Source organism: Manacus candei, unplaced genomic scaffold (assembly GCF_025592945.1).
Source record: "Manacus candei isolate 608988 ecotype Guabito, Panama unplaced genomic scaffold, ASM2559294v1 h1tg000064l, whole genome shotgun sequence".
In the NCBI taxonomy this organism is placed as follows: domain Eukaryota; kingdom Metazoa; phylum Chordata; class Aves; order Passeriformes; family Pipridae; genus Manacus; species Manacus candei.
Window position 1 is genome coordinate 231,849 of NW_026138112.1, and position 12,843 is coordinate 244,691.

General features: G+C 49.9%; 1 protein-coding gene across 1 annotated transcript in view; it reads right to left on the reverse strand.

Annotated features, from left to right (window-relative positions):
• Window positions 1-484: 484 nt before the first annotated feature.
• Window positions 485-12,843, reverse strand: part of FBXW8 (F-box and WD repeat domain containing 8) — a 55,334-nt gene continuing 42,975 nt past the window's right edge. The window contains 4 exon segments of the mRNA XM_051805499.1: window positions 485-1,977; window positions 2,645-2,761; window positions 5,389-5,562; window positions 9,654-9,781. Of these exon segments, the coding sequence (XP_051661459.1) occupies window positions 1,833-1,977; window positions 2,645-2,761; window positions 5,389-5,562; window positions 9,654-9,781 (564 nt within the window). The 3' untranslated portion in view covers window positions 485-1,832.

Here is a 12,843-nt window from a genome sequence, read left to right on the forward strand (position 1 = left end):
ACATTCCACAGGTAGTGCTGCAAAACATCCCCCTCCTGTCGGCTCAGGGATGGGGTAGCCTTGGCACAGGCAGTGCAGGAGGACAGGGAGAAGCAGGGAGCAGGAATGTGCAGGTGGACTCCAGGAAAAGGGCTTGGACACCTGGGCACAGCACCAACTTATCTGCTCCTTGCAGCAGGGAGAGCAAGAGAGAACAAAGCTGTCCTGAGATAACAGAGCAAGATAAAGAGGGTCAGAGTGGGAACAAGCCAAGGGCTGGGCCAAGGAGGGAGGAGAACAACATGGAAACTCTCTCTGCTCAGCACATCAGGAGTCACAAGGCTGAAGTAACCCCCCAAAATCATTTATGCTGCAGAAATTTGTCAGGTTTCTGCAGAACTCTCATCCCAGCTGTGTGTCCGTGACACTGCTTGATCTTCCAGGAATGGAGGGAGGGAGCTGGCTTCCCAGAAAGAAGAAGAAAAAAAAAAAGAGAGACCAAAGCTTTATGAAAGATCAAATTTATTGGTCAGACAGAATGACTTTGCCTCTTGCACTGCTTGTTATCCATCACAAGGAAAAAGCCAAGTGTTAAAAATCAAAACCATGAGAAATTTGGCTTAGGGGTCATGGAAAACCACCCCAAGGCAAAGAAGGAAAAGCTGCTCTCCAGGCAGGAGGGCAGCAGGAAGCTCTCCAGTGACTGGAGAAAGGTTGAAGTGACAGCCCAGCCCCTCTCCTGCAGGTTTGGGCACATTCCTTCACCCCTCCCTGGCACTTTTACATCCATTCCATTAATCCAGTAAAAAAAGATGTTAAGTTAAAACTTAACCTCAGCTGAAACAGAATTGGCAGGGCTTTGGTTTGCACCAGTAAGTTTCCAAGGGCAAATCACAACCACAGAACAGTTTTAAAGGAGTAAAACAGATCCAGGGTTGGAGCTCTTGTTCTACAAACTGGTTTTCCCTGTGCCAGTGCAGCCTGGGTTTAAGGTGAGTGCACCTTCAGCCTGGGGGCTCCTCAACCCCAGGCAGGGGCACTGTGCCCAGCTCATCCCTTGTGTTTCAGGCTCAACTCCCAATTTGGAAGCATCAGAAAACCCTCCCTGATCCAGCAAAGGACACACCTGAGCCGTGGTAGCCCTTTGTTCCAGTGCAGAGGGCTGGTCCACCCTGAAAGACTCAGGAACAAAACTCCAGAGACACATGTATGCAGACAATTAAAAAATATTTAATCCAGAATTTTAGAGGATTTAAAAAAATAATTAATTTTAAAATCACTCTGATGTGTGTGGCCTGCTGAGTTCCCAAGCATCCAGTCTGACCTGGGGCCAATCTTCCCTTCCCTCTCTCCATCACCCTCCCCTCTCCCAACCTTTTGTGCATGGTCCTGTTCCTTGTGCATTCCAAGGAAAACAAGCACGAGCAGCTCGTTACCAGGACAGAGATAATGAAGCTCAGCAACATGCTTCCCCCAAGTTCCTGGTGGGTTTTTTTCCCCCTCTCAGGGCAGGCAGGAGCTCCTGAGTGTGCTCCCACCCCTCACACTGTGCCCCTCGGGCTTCCTGACCGTGTCCCTCTGCCCAGCTGGGACCAGCAGCATCCTTCCCACTGGCAGCAGGGTTTTGGTTCACCCTGCAGTGTGATGTTCCCCTTCACTCTCCCCTCCAGCAGGGTGGCCCTCTGAGCAGCACCACGTTTCAGTGACATGCTCCAGGGCAGCCTTGAACTCTTTGGGTTCCTATCCCCACGTTTTGGCGAATCCCAGCCCGTTGTCCCGCAGCCAACACCCCCTCTGAGGTGCTTGTCCCACGTGGATGTTGTCCTGCCTGGCCCCCAGCAGCCCAGGAGTCCCTAAATGCTGTCATAGGGCATGGCCAGGCCGATGTTGTAGTTGTAGCCCGTGAGCTCGTCGTAGGACGAGCGGCAGATGGGGAGGACACTGTCCCCTGCCAGCTGCTCCCCTGAGAACTCGTAGGAGTAAATGATCCCTCGATACCTGCGTGGAACACAACCAGGACACACCCCTGAACCTTCATCACATCCCAGGGAAAGGAATTATCACCATAAAGGATCGTCCCAGTTCAAGAACTCGGTGCTTCGGGAGCTGATATAAAACCCCTTCCCTCCTGCACTAGTCACAGTTTAACAGAACATCCCTCCTGCCTCCTTCCAGGGACCCAGCAAGCCCTGGGAATGAATCATTCCCTCCAGCACTGCAGAGACGTGACTGTCATCTGCTGAAACATCTCCAGCCTGCTCAGGACGGGGGCAGACGAGCCCATTGTCGTTTGATAGTTCAATCACACACGGAGCAGCCCGAGATGCAAATACCAAAACCTGCAGTTTAAATACCAGTAGTTTTCCTTCAGGAGGAGATATCACTGCTAATATTTAGAGCATGGAAAAGGCTGCATTCCCTCTCTGGCTTCAGTGGCCTTTATGTTCCCCCGCTGAGAAAGAAATGCATTTTTTCATGCTGAAAGAAAATAAAGAGCCAATTCCTCCCTTGTTTTGAAAACCTTATCCTTAAACTTTCTTTTTTTTTTTTTTTTTTAAGATGCTTTACCTCCTCTGTTCCTGCTCTGGATTATGACTCAGGGGCTTAGTGTGCTATTTAAAAATATATAAGGGAGAGTAGATCTGTGAGAGCTGCCTTAACTCACTTGCGGTGCACGGCGGGGTCGTCGTCGGCGCTGCCGCTGCCCCGAGGGTTCCTCTCCTCAGGGATGTTTGCCGTGATCAGACTGTGGGAATTGAACCACACGTGGCGAACCGGGTGCCTGGAAAACAACCCACAGCTCTGGGTGAGCTGCCACCTGCACTGCACTCCCAAAATCCAAGTGCAGGAGAGGGATCGCTCAGGATTGAACAAGGATTCGTTTAAGTCGACGCTCGTTCTATGGCCAGAGGTTGGGAACCTGCACCTCTGACTCTTCTCCAGCCTGGAGCAGATCCCACATCTTCTATCCCCATCCAGTATGACCAGAAACTGGGAACCTGCACCTCTGGCTCCTCTCCTCCAGCCTGGAGCAGGAACCTGCACCTCTGACTCTTCTCTTCCAGCACATACATCTTCTATCCCCATCCAGAATGGCCAGAGGTTGGGAACCTGCACCTCTGGCTCTTCTACTCCAGCCTGGAGCAGATCCCACATCTTCTATCCCATCCAGTAGGACCAGAAACTGGGAACCTGCACCTTTGGCTCCTCTCCTCCAGCCTGGAGCAGATCCCACATCTTCTATCCCCATCTAGAATGTCCAGAGGCTGGGAACCTGCACCTCTGACTCTTCTACTCCAGCCTGGAGCAGCACACACATCTTTTACCCCCATCCAGAAGGGCCAGAGGTTGGGAACCTGCACCTCTGGCTCTTCTCCTCGAGCCTGGAAGAGAACACACATCTTCTATCCAGAACGGCCAGAGGTCGGGAATCTGAACCTCTAACCTTTCTCTCCCAGCCTGGAGCAGGAACCTGCACCTCTGGCTCTTCTCCTCCGGCCCGAAGCAGATCCCACATGTTCTATCCCCACCTAGTGGGCTCTTACCAGAACACACGTGGAGGTCAGAAAATCTGTTCCAAACCCGGCAGCACGGAGGCTGTGAGGGATGGGGGCTCTCTGCTTGTTAGCTGCTTTAAGGACTGCAGCACACTCCTGGGAAGAGCAGGGTGCTTCCCAAAATGAAAGGTAAGGACACCCAGGACCCCCAGGCACTGAGCTGTGGAAATGCACTCTGTGGCATGTGCTAAGAATCATGGAATATTCTGGGCTGGAAGGACCCACAGGATCATCAGTCCAGCTCCTGGATGCAGACACCCCAACAATCCCACCCTGTCCCTCAGAGCGTTGTCCAAACCCTCCTGGAGCTCTGGCAGCCTTTGGGCTGTGCCCACTGCCCTGGGGAGCCTGGGCAGTGCCCAACCAGCCTCTGAGGGAAGAACCTTTGCCTGAGATCCAACCTGACCCTGCCCTGGCACAGCTCCAACCGTTCCCTGGCTCCTGTCCCTGCTCACACAGAGCAGAGGTTGGAGCTGCCCCTCTGAGGAAGCTGCAGACCCTGAGGAGTCTCCCCTCAGACTCCTCCAGCTGGACAAGCCAAGTGCCCTCAGCTACTCCTCGTGTGGCCCCTCCAGACCCTTCCCCCTCCTCATGTCCCTCCTTAGGATGCTCAATCTGGTCTTCACTCCTTTTCTCTCACTGGGGAATAAACTCATCCCAAACCATTGCACCAGCATTTTCTGTCTAAGCAGGAGTAACTTCTCCCCTCATCTCCACGACCCCAATGTGTCTCCTGTCACCTCCCCTGGCTCCTGCCCTTGTTTTCCATTCCCAGCCATGGATAACACCACACACAGCCCTTATCTCAGAAGGCCTGTTTGATTGAAGGGATCCCTTCTGATTCCTCTATAGATTAAACAGTATTTCAAATGTTTAATCTAATGGTTTCACTAGGAGTCCATCCCCCAGCTCAGCCCTGCCCTGCCTGCCCTCCTCCTGCAGCAGCACTAATGAGTGTGCCAAGGAGACAATCAATGGAATATTGTCCTTAATGCATCAGCCACATCACAACAGGCTTTATCATTCCCAGGGTCAACAGGGAAGGCAATACCTGCTATTAATCAATGACAGCTCCAGCCTGAACTTCTCTGCCTGTAAATACCTCATCTAGCTCCTCTTTGGGGGAAGAGGTATTAAAAAAAAAAAAGAAATCAGGATTTATCTACTCATTTTATGGCTATCACTCAGAGTTACAAGGGGCTAAATCCTTGAGTCTTCACCCAAATGAAGCCAAATCCCTGGGAATTGTGCCTTGATCAGGAAATCTGAATTTGGCTGTGGCAGCTGTCAGCTCCAGGATACTGATCTCTGCTTGTACTCCCAGTACTGAACTACTTGTGCTTTCAGTACAAACTGGTATTTTGGTATTTAAATGAGTTTAAATGCCAGCCTGGCTTTGATCATCACCGTGCAGGGAATGTGTGAACGTGACGAGCAGAAACACAGGGACTGTGGCGGGATACACTGGATAGAGAGAGCCAGGACCAGCCACTCTGAAAACAGCCAGCCCAGTGTTTTAAATACAAGGTTCAATAAGCAGAGTGGTTGGGGATGGGGCAGGGAGAAGGCAGGAACTGAACCTCATGGAAAATCCAGGAGAGAAAACCTCCCTGGCCTCCAACACCGACTGAAGTGCTCGTTAACTAACGAGCAAAAGCCCAAGACAGCTAAAGGGCACACAGAGAAAGCCATGACTGCAGCTGGGGAGGCAATCTGTTCCCAAATCACATGAACACTGAACAGAATCCTCCACAATTCATCCTTTTGGTGCCCTTTGGATCATCTCCTCCCCACACTCCTCCCGTCAGCCGGACCCCACGAACCCCCCGGGACAGGCCCCCCCAGGAGTTACCTGGCGTGCATCTCCCACAGCTTGGTGCCCATCCGCTGGTCCCACACGCACACCAGGCCCTCTTCCCCTCCACTGACGATTTTCCAGTCGTCCATCTGCACTGCAGACACGCCCAGCTGGTGGGCGTAGAGGGAGCACACGGACTGGCCCCCGCGCAGGTCGAACACCCTGACCCTAAAGCAAAGCCAGGGAGAACAAACAGGCATAAAAACCAACTGTGGACGTGCAGCCTTGTGGGTTCTGAGAGCATGGGGATCTTTGGGGTCGTGAAAATGTTATCTGGGCCAGCAGCAGCAGCCCCGTGGCCACTGCAGGGCTGGAAAACCAGTTCGGTCCATATTTTTCACTGCTGAGTTTTTACCTCGGACTTCTGGTTATCAGAGGGTTTTTCAGGCAGACTTCTCCCACCATACAGCACTTCCCTGACTCTTTACAAGTCCTAGGACCTAAAGAGGGGGTCTTTACAGTTCCTAAGACCCCAACCCTGGGGTCCTCAGCACGGAGAAGGATGTGGAGCTGCTGGAGAGAGTCCAGAGGAGGCCCCGGAGATGCTGCCAGGGCTGGAGCCCCTCTGCTCTGGAGCCAGGCTGGGAGAGCTGGGGGGGTTCCCCTGGAGAAGAGAAGGCTCCAGGGAGAGCTGAGAGCCCCTTGCAGGGCCTAAAGGGGCTCCAGGAGAGCTGGAGAGGGACTGGGGACAAGGGATGGAGGGACAGGACAAGGGGGAATGGCTTCCCATGGCCAGAGGGCAGAGAGCGATGGGATATTGGGAAGGAATTCCTGGCTGTGAGGGTGGGGAGGCCCTGGCCCAGGTTGCCCAGAGAAGCTGTGGCTGCCCCATCCCTGAAAATGTTCCAAAAAAGGCTGGATGGGGCTTGGAGCAACCTGGGCTAGTGGGAGGTGTCCCTGCCCATGGCAGGGGTGGGACTGGATGAGCTTTAAGGTCCCTTCCTACCCAAACCATCCTGTGATTCTCTGAGCCCAGGATCCAAAATGTAAGTGCAATTTGGAGAAAGCTCCTCTGTCTGTGCCTCCCAAAACATCAGCAATGCCCTGAGGCACCAAATCCTGTGTTTTGGGCACACTCCTAACATACTCTACCCCTGGTACCCAACCCACATCCACTTGGGATGAGGGGTAATATTATTACCAGGATCAAGAAAAGGACCGTGATTCTAAAGATTTCAGAAGACACTAAATGTGTGGCAAATTAAAACACAAGAAAAGGGAATTACATATTTATACCCTTGACTTAATCACTAATATTAAAACAAAGCCATCCACAGGCACCCAGCAACCAGTATCTCTTCTCACTTCAAAAATGCAGCCACTGACTGCGGGCAGATTTTAGGTACATCTGGTTTTCAGACATTATTGACCACTCAGACAAAGTACTTGGAAGAGAAACATAAGGAAGACTCAGCCAGAAGAGAACTACAGGAAAAGAACTCAGGATTTCAACCACTGCAACAAAGGCCACAAAACCAGTTCAAGTTTTAAACCCAGCACATATCACAAAGGAGTATATTTTTCTGATCCTTATGTCAGGATCCAATATATCAGGATTAAGAGATGAAGCATCAGTGAATAAATAAATGCAGCAAGGAAAGGCGAAATACTGATCTCAGATTTGAAAGGAAGCCAGAGAAAGTTCCTCCCAGCTGATGGCCATCAGGAGTGAAAGCATCAGGTCCACATTAATTCCAGAAAAGGCCAAAACACACTTGTTCCAACACATTAACTGTGCTTTACTCCACACCCCTGCCACGATCCTAATGGTGTTGTGCAAGTCTTTCCTTTTCCTTTCTCCAACGGAGATTGCACCGGAGGATTTTATCAAACAACACATTTCAGGGACCGAAAGAAAAAGGCAACAGAACAGTCCAGAACTCCAGCAGAGCAACATCCATCTGACATGCAGCAAAACATGCTGGAACGGGGCGAGGAACACGCTCCGTGTGGCTGCACGGCCGCCCCTGGGAACAGCCCATCCCTCAGCTGGGATGGTGACAAGGACTCGCTGCCTCCAGCTCCAGCAGAGAGGAGCTTTGGCTACATGTTGGAGCAGTGCTTTGGGTGAGGATGGGGTATTTTGGAAGGGCTGCTGTCCTGCCTGTGCTCTGCACGGAAATCAAAGCTGCTCCTGTTCGGAAGGCTCAGCTGGAAGCGAAGATCTGATTGAGTCCTGCTTATTCCATTAGCGAGCGCCCGGGCTTCAGGCAGGTGTCCATCCTGGCACACCCCTGGAAGAATCACAGGCACACTTGTGCTGCTCAGATGTGCTTTGAAGGGAAGAAAGAGAAGCGTTTTGCCAATCTAATGCGATGCTGTAACACAGACCTGGCACGGCCCGGCTCCTCCTGCCTCAACAGCTGGGCTCAGTGGGAGCACTCCGGGCTCATCCCAGCCCTGGGAGCAGTGGGGAAGGTGTTCTCATGACCAGGCTTTGACCCTCCTGTTAGACTGACTCAAAATTAAGCTGCCTTGCCTCCAGGAAAGCATGGAATACATGTTTTGATCCGCGCTCCCGGCGACCGGGCTTGCCATGTGTTTGCTTTCCCAACGCCGTTCGCCAGCCCAGCTTCCAGCACGGAAAAGCAGGATCAGCACACGCTCCCTGCTGTCACATCTCTTGCCAGAGTGAAGCACAGCTCAGAAATCAAATAAATCAGTGATGCTTCAGGAGTGTTTTCGGTGGAGAGACAGATTTTACAGGTCCTACCAAAAACGTTTCCCAAGCGTTAACTTCTCAAAATCGTGGCTTTGAATAAAAGAACATCATATTCCAGTGAAACTGTGAAACTGCTGCATTTAATTCAAACTATAAGTGTTCCCACTGGCCACCAGCAGTCTGAACTGCCCTGGCAAGGTCCCTATTTAGTAGATTTGCTCCTTAATAGGGCTGTGGAGGTTCCAGTCTCATTCCACCTGTGGATGCCCAGCACCTTCATGCAGCAGCACATGAAGCACTGACCTCAGAGATACTCGTGGTCCTGCCTCCTGGATGCCACACTTGTTTGCTCAACTATTAATTCCTAACTTCTTGCTATTTTAGTGACAGCCAACCTCTTAAACTCAGTCAGTGCTTGAGCTGAAAAACCAAAAAGCTTTCTGGAGGGGAAAGGGCACAGACTCTAAAGGGAGTGAATCCCCATCCCATCAAAGGGATATGAGCTTCAGCTACTATCCTGTCACTGTGCAAGAGATCAAAATTGGAGGTAGTTTCACTGGGGTGCTTTGGAAAATCAATTATCTGCTTTTAGAGGGGGAAAAAAAAAGCCTCCCAAGGACTCAAGTCCACTTGTCAAACTCCAGATATTTCCCTCACCCTGAGTGCCGAGGAAGTGTGAGGTTTGCTTGCACTGCCTGTTCACTGAGAAAGGAGGGGGGGGGGAAAAAAAAAAGCTGTTTGACAAAATAATCATTTTTGCAAGCTGCTGCTCTGGCGGGACAGAGGTCTGGGATTTGGCAGAGGGAAGTGCCCGCCTCCCAATCTGATCCCACCACCACGGCACAGCACCACCTGCAGCCTGGTGCCCGGCACGGGGAAAGGAGGAGGGAAGGAAGCGGGAGCCATTAGGGGCTGGCTCCCTGCCATCCCACATCTCCTTTGGAGCACTGGATCAGACCTCACCGACGACTCGCCAGGAAAAGAAAATCTAAAAATTGGACTCGGAGGGTCTTTTTAAGCACTTTAATCCTTTCGCGCTGCCTGTTCCCAGCGCGGCCGCTCCTGGCACCGGCCACTGCGCTGGGAAAATCCTGCTCCCCGAGCCAAGGAGTTAAAGAGAAAGCTGCTAATCAGCTAAATAGAAGCTGGAATCTGTTCATATGAAAGTCTCTTTTTTTTTTCCCCTGTCACCTGAGGGACATCACAGTGTTCCCAAATACACTCTTGACATCGTTTGGCAGCCGGGCCCCTCTCATCCCCCACGATTCCTCCCCGAGGTTATTTTTTTAATATCAGAAAGTGAGCTTTTAAATGCCAAACTAATTTTGCGGGTGGTGGCGGGGAAGGGGAAGATATTCCAAGTGGTCTCGCTGGGCTGTGCACCAACTGTGTCCACCAAATGGCTGGAAAAGCAAAGTCTTCCCAGGGAGCTTCCCGAAAACAAAGCCCGCTGACAGCCACGTCCAACTATTACCTAATAGTTTGTTCCTCAAACTGTGGCTGCATTTGAAACGTTAAGAGGAGGAACCAATTCCAGCAGGTCCAGATGTAGGACAGCAGGATGGGAAGCCAGCTAATTGGAGATGGTGGCACTTACTTTCTGTCCTTGTTGCCCGCTACGAGCATGTGGGGAGGGCTGTCGTGGAGGTTGACACACGTGAAGTCACCTATGGAGTTGCCCACCTTGGTCAGGCACTGGTTTGTTTCCAGGTTGTAAAGAAGAATCTGCCAGAAAGGGGACAAAACACAGGATGAATTCCTCGTGAGCACGACAAAGAGGTTTTGCTGCAGTGCGGAGCGGAGTTGTTACCACCAGAGATGTTCTGCTTGTTGCTTGATATGTAACACGTGATCAGGAGGCAGATTTATCCTCATTAAAAGGGGGATACAACACCCCAGAAATACACCTCTAGTATTTTTAGAGATTTTTAAAGCTTCACTCGTTGCCCAGTCCTCCAGCACAAAATGATCCTCTCCTCTCTCAGCAACACCCTTCAGACCTCTGCAGCTGCACAAATAGGAAATAAAAGGCCAGGCAGCATCAGTGTCTCTGCTCTGGCAAATGCTGAAATAATACCTACAGATTGTGTAATATCAGGGGGAGACACAACCTCAGAAATAAGGGAATTGGGTTTCCCAGTGGAATCCATCAAGGAGCAGGGATGCACCACCAGTGCCACCCAGCAGCAGACAGGGACAGCTCCCAGGCAGTTTCTCCAGGCCAAATCTTTAAAGCCTCTGAGGAAAACCAAACAGTTTCTTCCCCAATTTGAATATCTGAACGAGTAGCAGGAGTGAAGAGCACCAGCACTGAGAAGGTTCAGACAGATGGGCTGAGAGAGGCAGGGCCAGCCAAGTGCAGCCGAAATCGCAGAGCAGAACAGAACACGGGCCCTGCTGAGAGCTGTGCTGCACATCACACAGACCAGGAGGAAAATCACATCTGAAGTGGCAGCTCAGATGGCAAAGGCATAAAAACAACCCTGATTTTAGGCAACATCCGAGATGATTCAACCAGGGCCCGGACGAGAGGGACGAGTTGTTCCCCCTCCTCAATCAGTTCCATCACGTTTGCTGTCTTTCCTCTGGGGCCAGATGAGATTTATCTGTTTGGGCCTTTCAATTTAGGAGAAACGAGTATTTTTAGAAGCAGGAAAACGTGCTGGTCGAAGCCCAGTGGAGCTCAGCACTGCACCTGGCCTTACATAACTTCATAAACGTTATTAAATTTCACGGTGATGCTCCTTTCAATTAAGAGAGACCTGTGACCATGAGAGGAGTTAATGGTACTTAAAATATCAGCAGAAACTCATGGCAACATCAGCATGGCCAGGCCAGCCTCACATCAATATCCTTTACTTCTAATTTGCTGGTTATATCCAGTGCAGCTTAATAAATATTACACAGTCTGTAGGTATTATTTCAGCATTTGCCAGAGCAGAGACACTGATGCTGCCTGGCCTTTTAACTTCCTATTTGTGCAACTGCAGAGAACTGAAAGGTTGAATTAAGGGTTGAATTAAATGAAGGGAGGCTCGTTTTGTGATGCAGGACTGGGCAACAAAAGTGAAGTTTAAAAGTCTCCAGGATTTTTAAATCCAGAGGATTTACAGGTTCCCTCCACCTGCCATTTCTCCCAGCTAAAGAGCAGGCAGGGTTTTATTCAGACATATTATCAGCTCCCTGTTAGGATCAACACATTCACATCCCACTTCCTGAGGCGCTTATAAGATTTGTAATCTCCCAACTAGTCCTTTGTGAACTTACCTACCTCAAATACCAGTCTTTAACACGTTATTTTTCATCCTTAAGACCCGAAAAACCAAAGCAATTTTTACTCAAACTCTGTAAAACCAGGAAGGCTCTGTACTTGCAGCGAGGCTTAGGGCATAGAAGTTGCTAAAAAAATTCATTTCAACTTGCCCACCAAGGAAAAAAATTGCTACAAACTGCATGGAAATGTTAATCTTTGAGGTCCAGAGCAATTTTACAGGCTGTTCTCACTCGCAGCCCAGCTCCCAACAGCTCACTAACCAAACCCAGAGATAATGACGTTCTGGCAAAGGGGCCTCGAAGAGTTTTCACTGCAAAGGAAATTAATATCTGGGCCTGGCAACCAAATTTCTCCTTGGAAAGTTCTGAACAAAAGACAAAGTCAATAAAGTGCTGAATTCAACCTAAGAACAATAAGTGACGGGGTCAGCAGCAAAGTATTCCAGCTCCCAGTTGAGCCTCTTCCCAGCTGGACGGAAAAGCTCCGGAGGGGAGAGGGCCAAAAGCTGCTTTCCCAAAAGCCCCCCAGGGTTAATGCTGACAGGGAACATCCAGAAACTATTAATTTACCTAAATGACCACGGCTCCCATCTACCCCATAAACATATGATATGTCCCTGAAAATTCAGTTATGGCCGTGGAAGGCCACAAGGAAAAATTGCTTCCACGTGGCATTTAAAGATCCCCCCGCCCTCCATCGGAGCAAATGTTACACGTTCCCCTCTTTGCAGCCTCGGTTCCAGCCCTGGGGCAAAACTCACAGGTACCACACCAGCTGAAAAATCACTTATTTCTCCTCACACAACCTGTAGGTGGCCACTAATTTAAAGCATTCGCAGCTAAGAATCTGTAAAAAAGTAAAGCTTCGCATCCACAAAAATGGAAGATAAGCTTCTGTCTCATCATCTCCTACCCCCTCCAATGCCTTCTCCTCTCATGCCAGCCTCTATTCTTTTAAAGACTGTTTATTTTAACAATCAATAACAGCACTGATTGCTAAAATAAAATTTTACTTTGAATTTTATCACGCTCACGTGTCTCTCTAGCCAATTAGCCCCGTCACTGGAAGATTCTCTTTGTGATCTTCAGGATTTGTCTATCTCGAAATTCAACTTGTCCCCAGCGATTTCATGCTCTGCAAATGAATTTCAACGTGTTTTCGTGGCAAGCTGATAAGTAAAGAAGCAAAAAGCACTCAGGAGTGCCTTTTTTTTTTTTTTGAAGTCTGAATAACGATTTCTTGAAGACAAGGAGTTTAAAAGCACACTGAGGACAATTTTGAAGTTCTGATGAGCTCTCCTATAATATCCCAAGGCAAGAAGGATTTTCTTTACAAAGGCCAAGGAGAAAGAATGGAAATACCTGGTCAATAGGGACTTGAAATAAGGGCCTGTGTGTTAAAGGGCAGATAAAGCCTAAGATCTCTGGGAGGTTTATAATCCTGTAATGCACACTGCAAGGGGATTACCCTTTTAAAGGTATTTATAATCCCATAATGGACACCCAAGACCAGT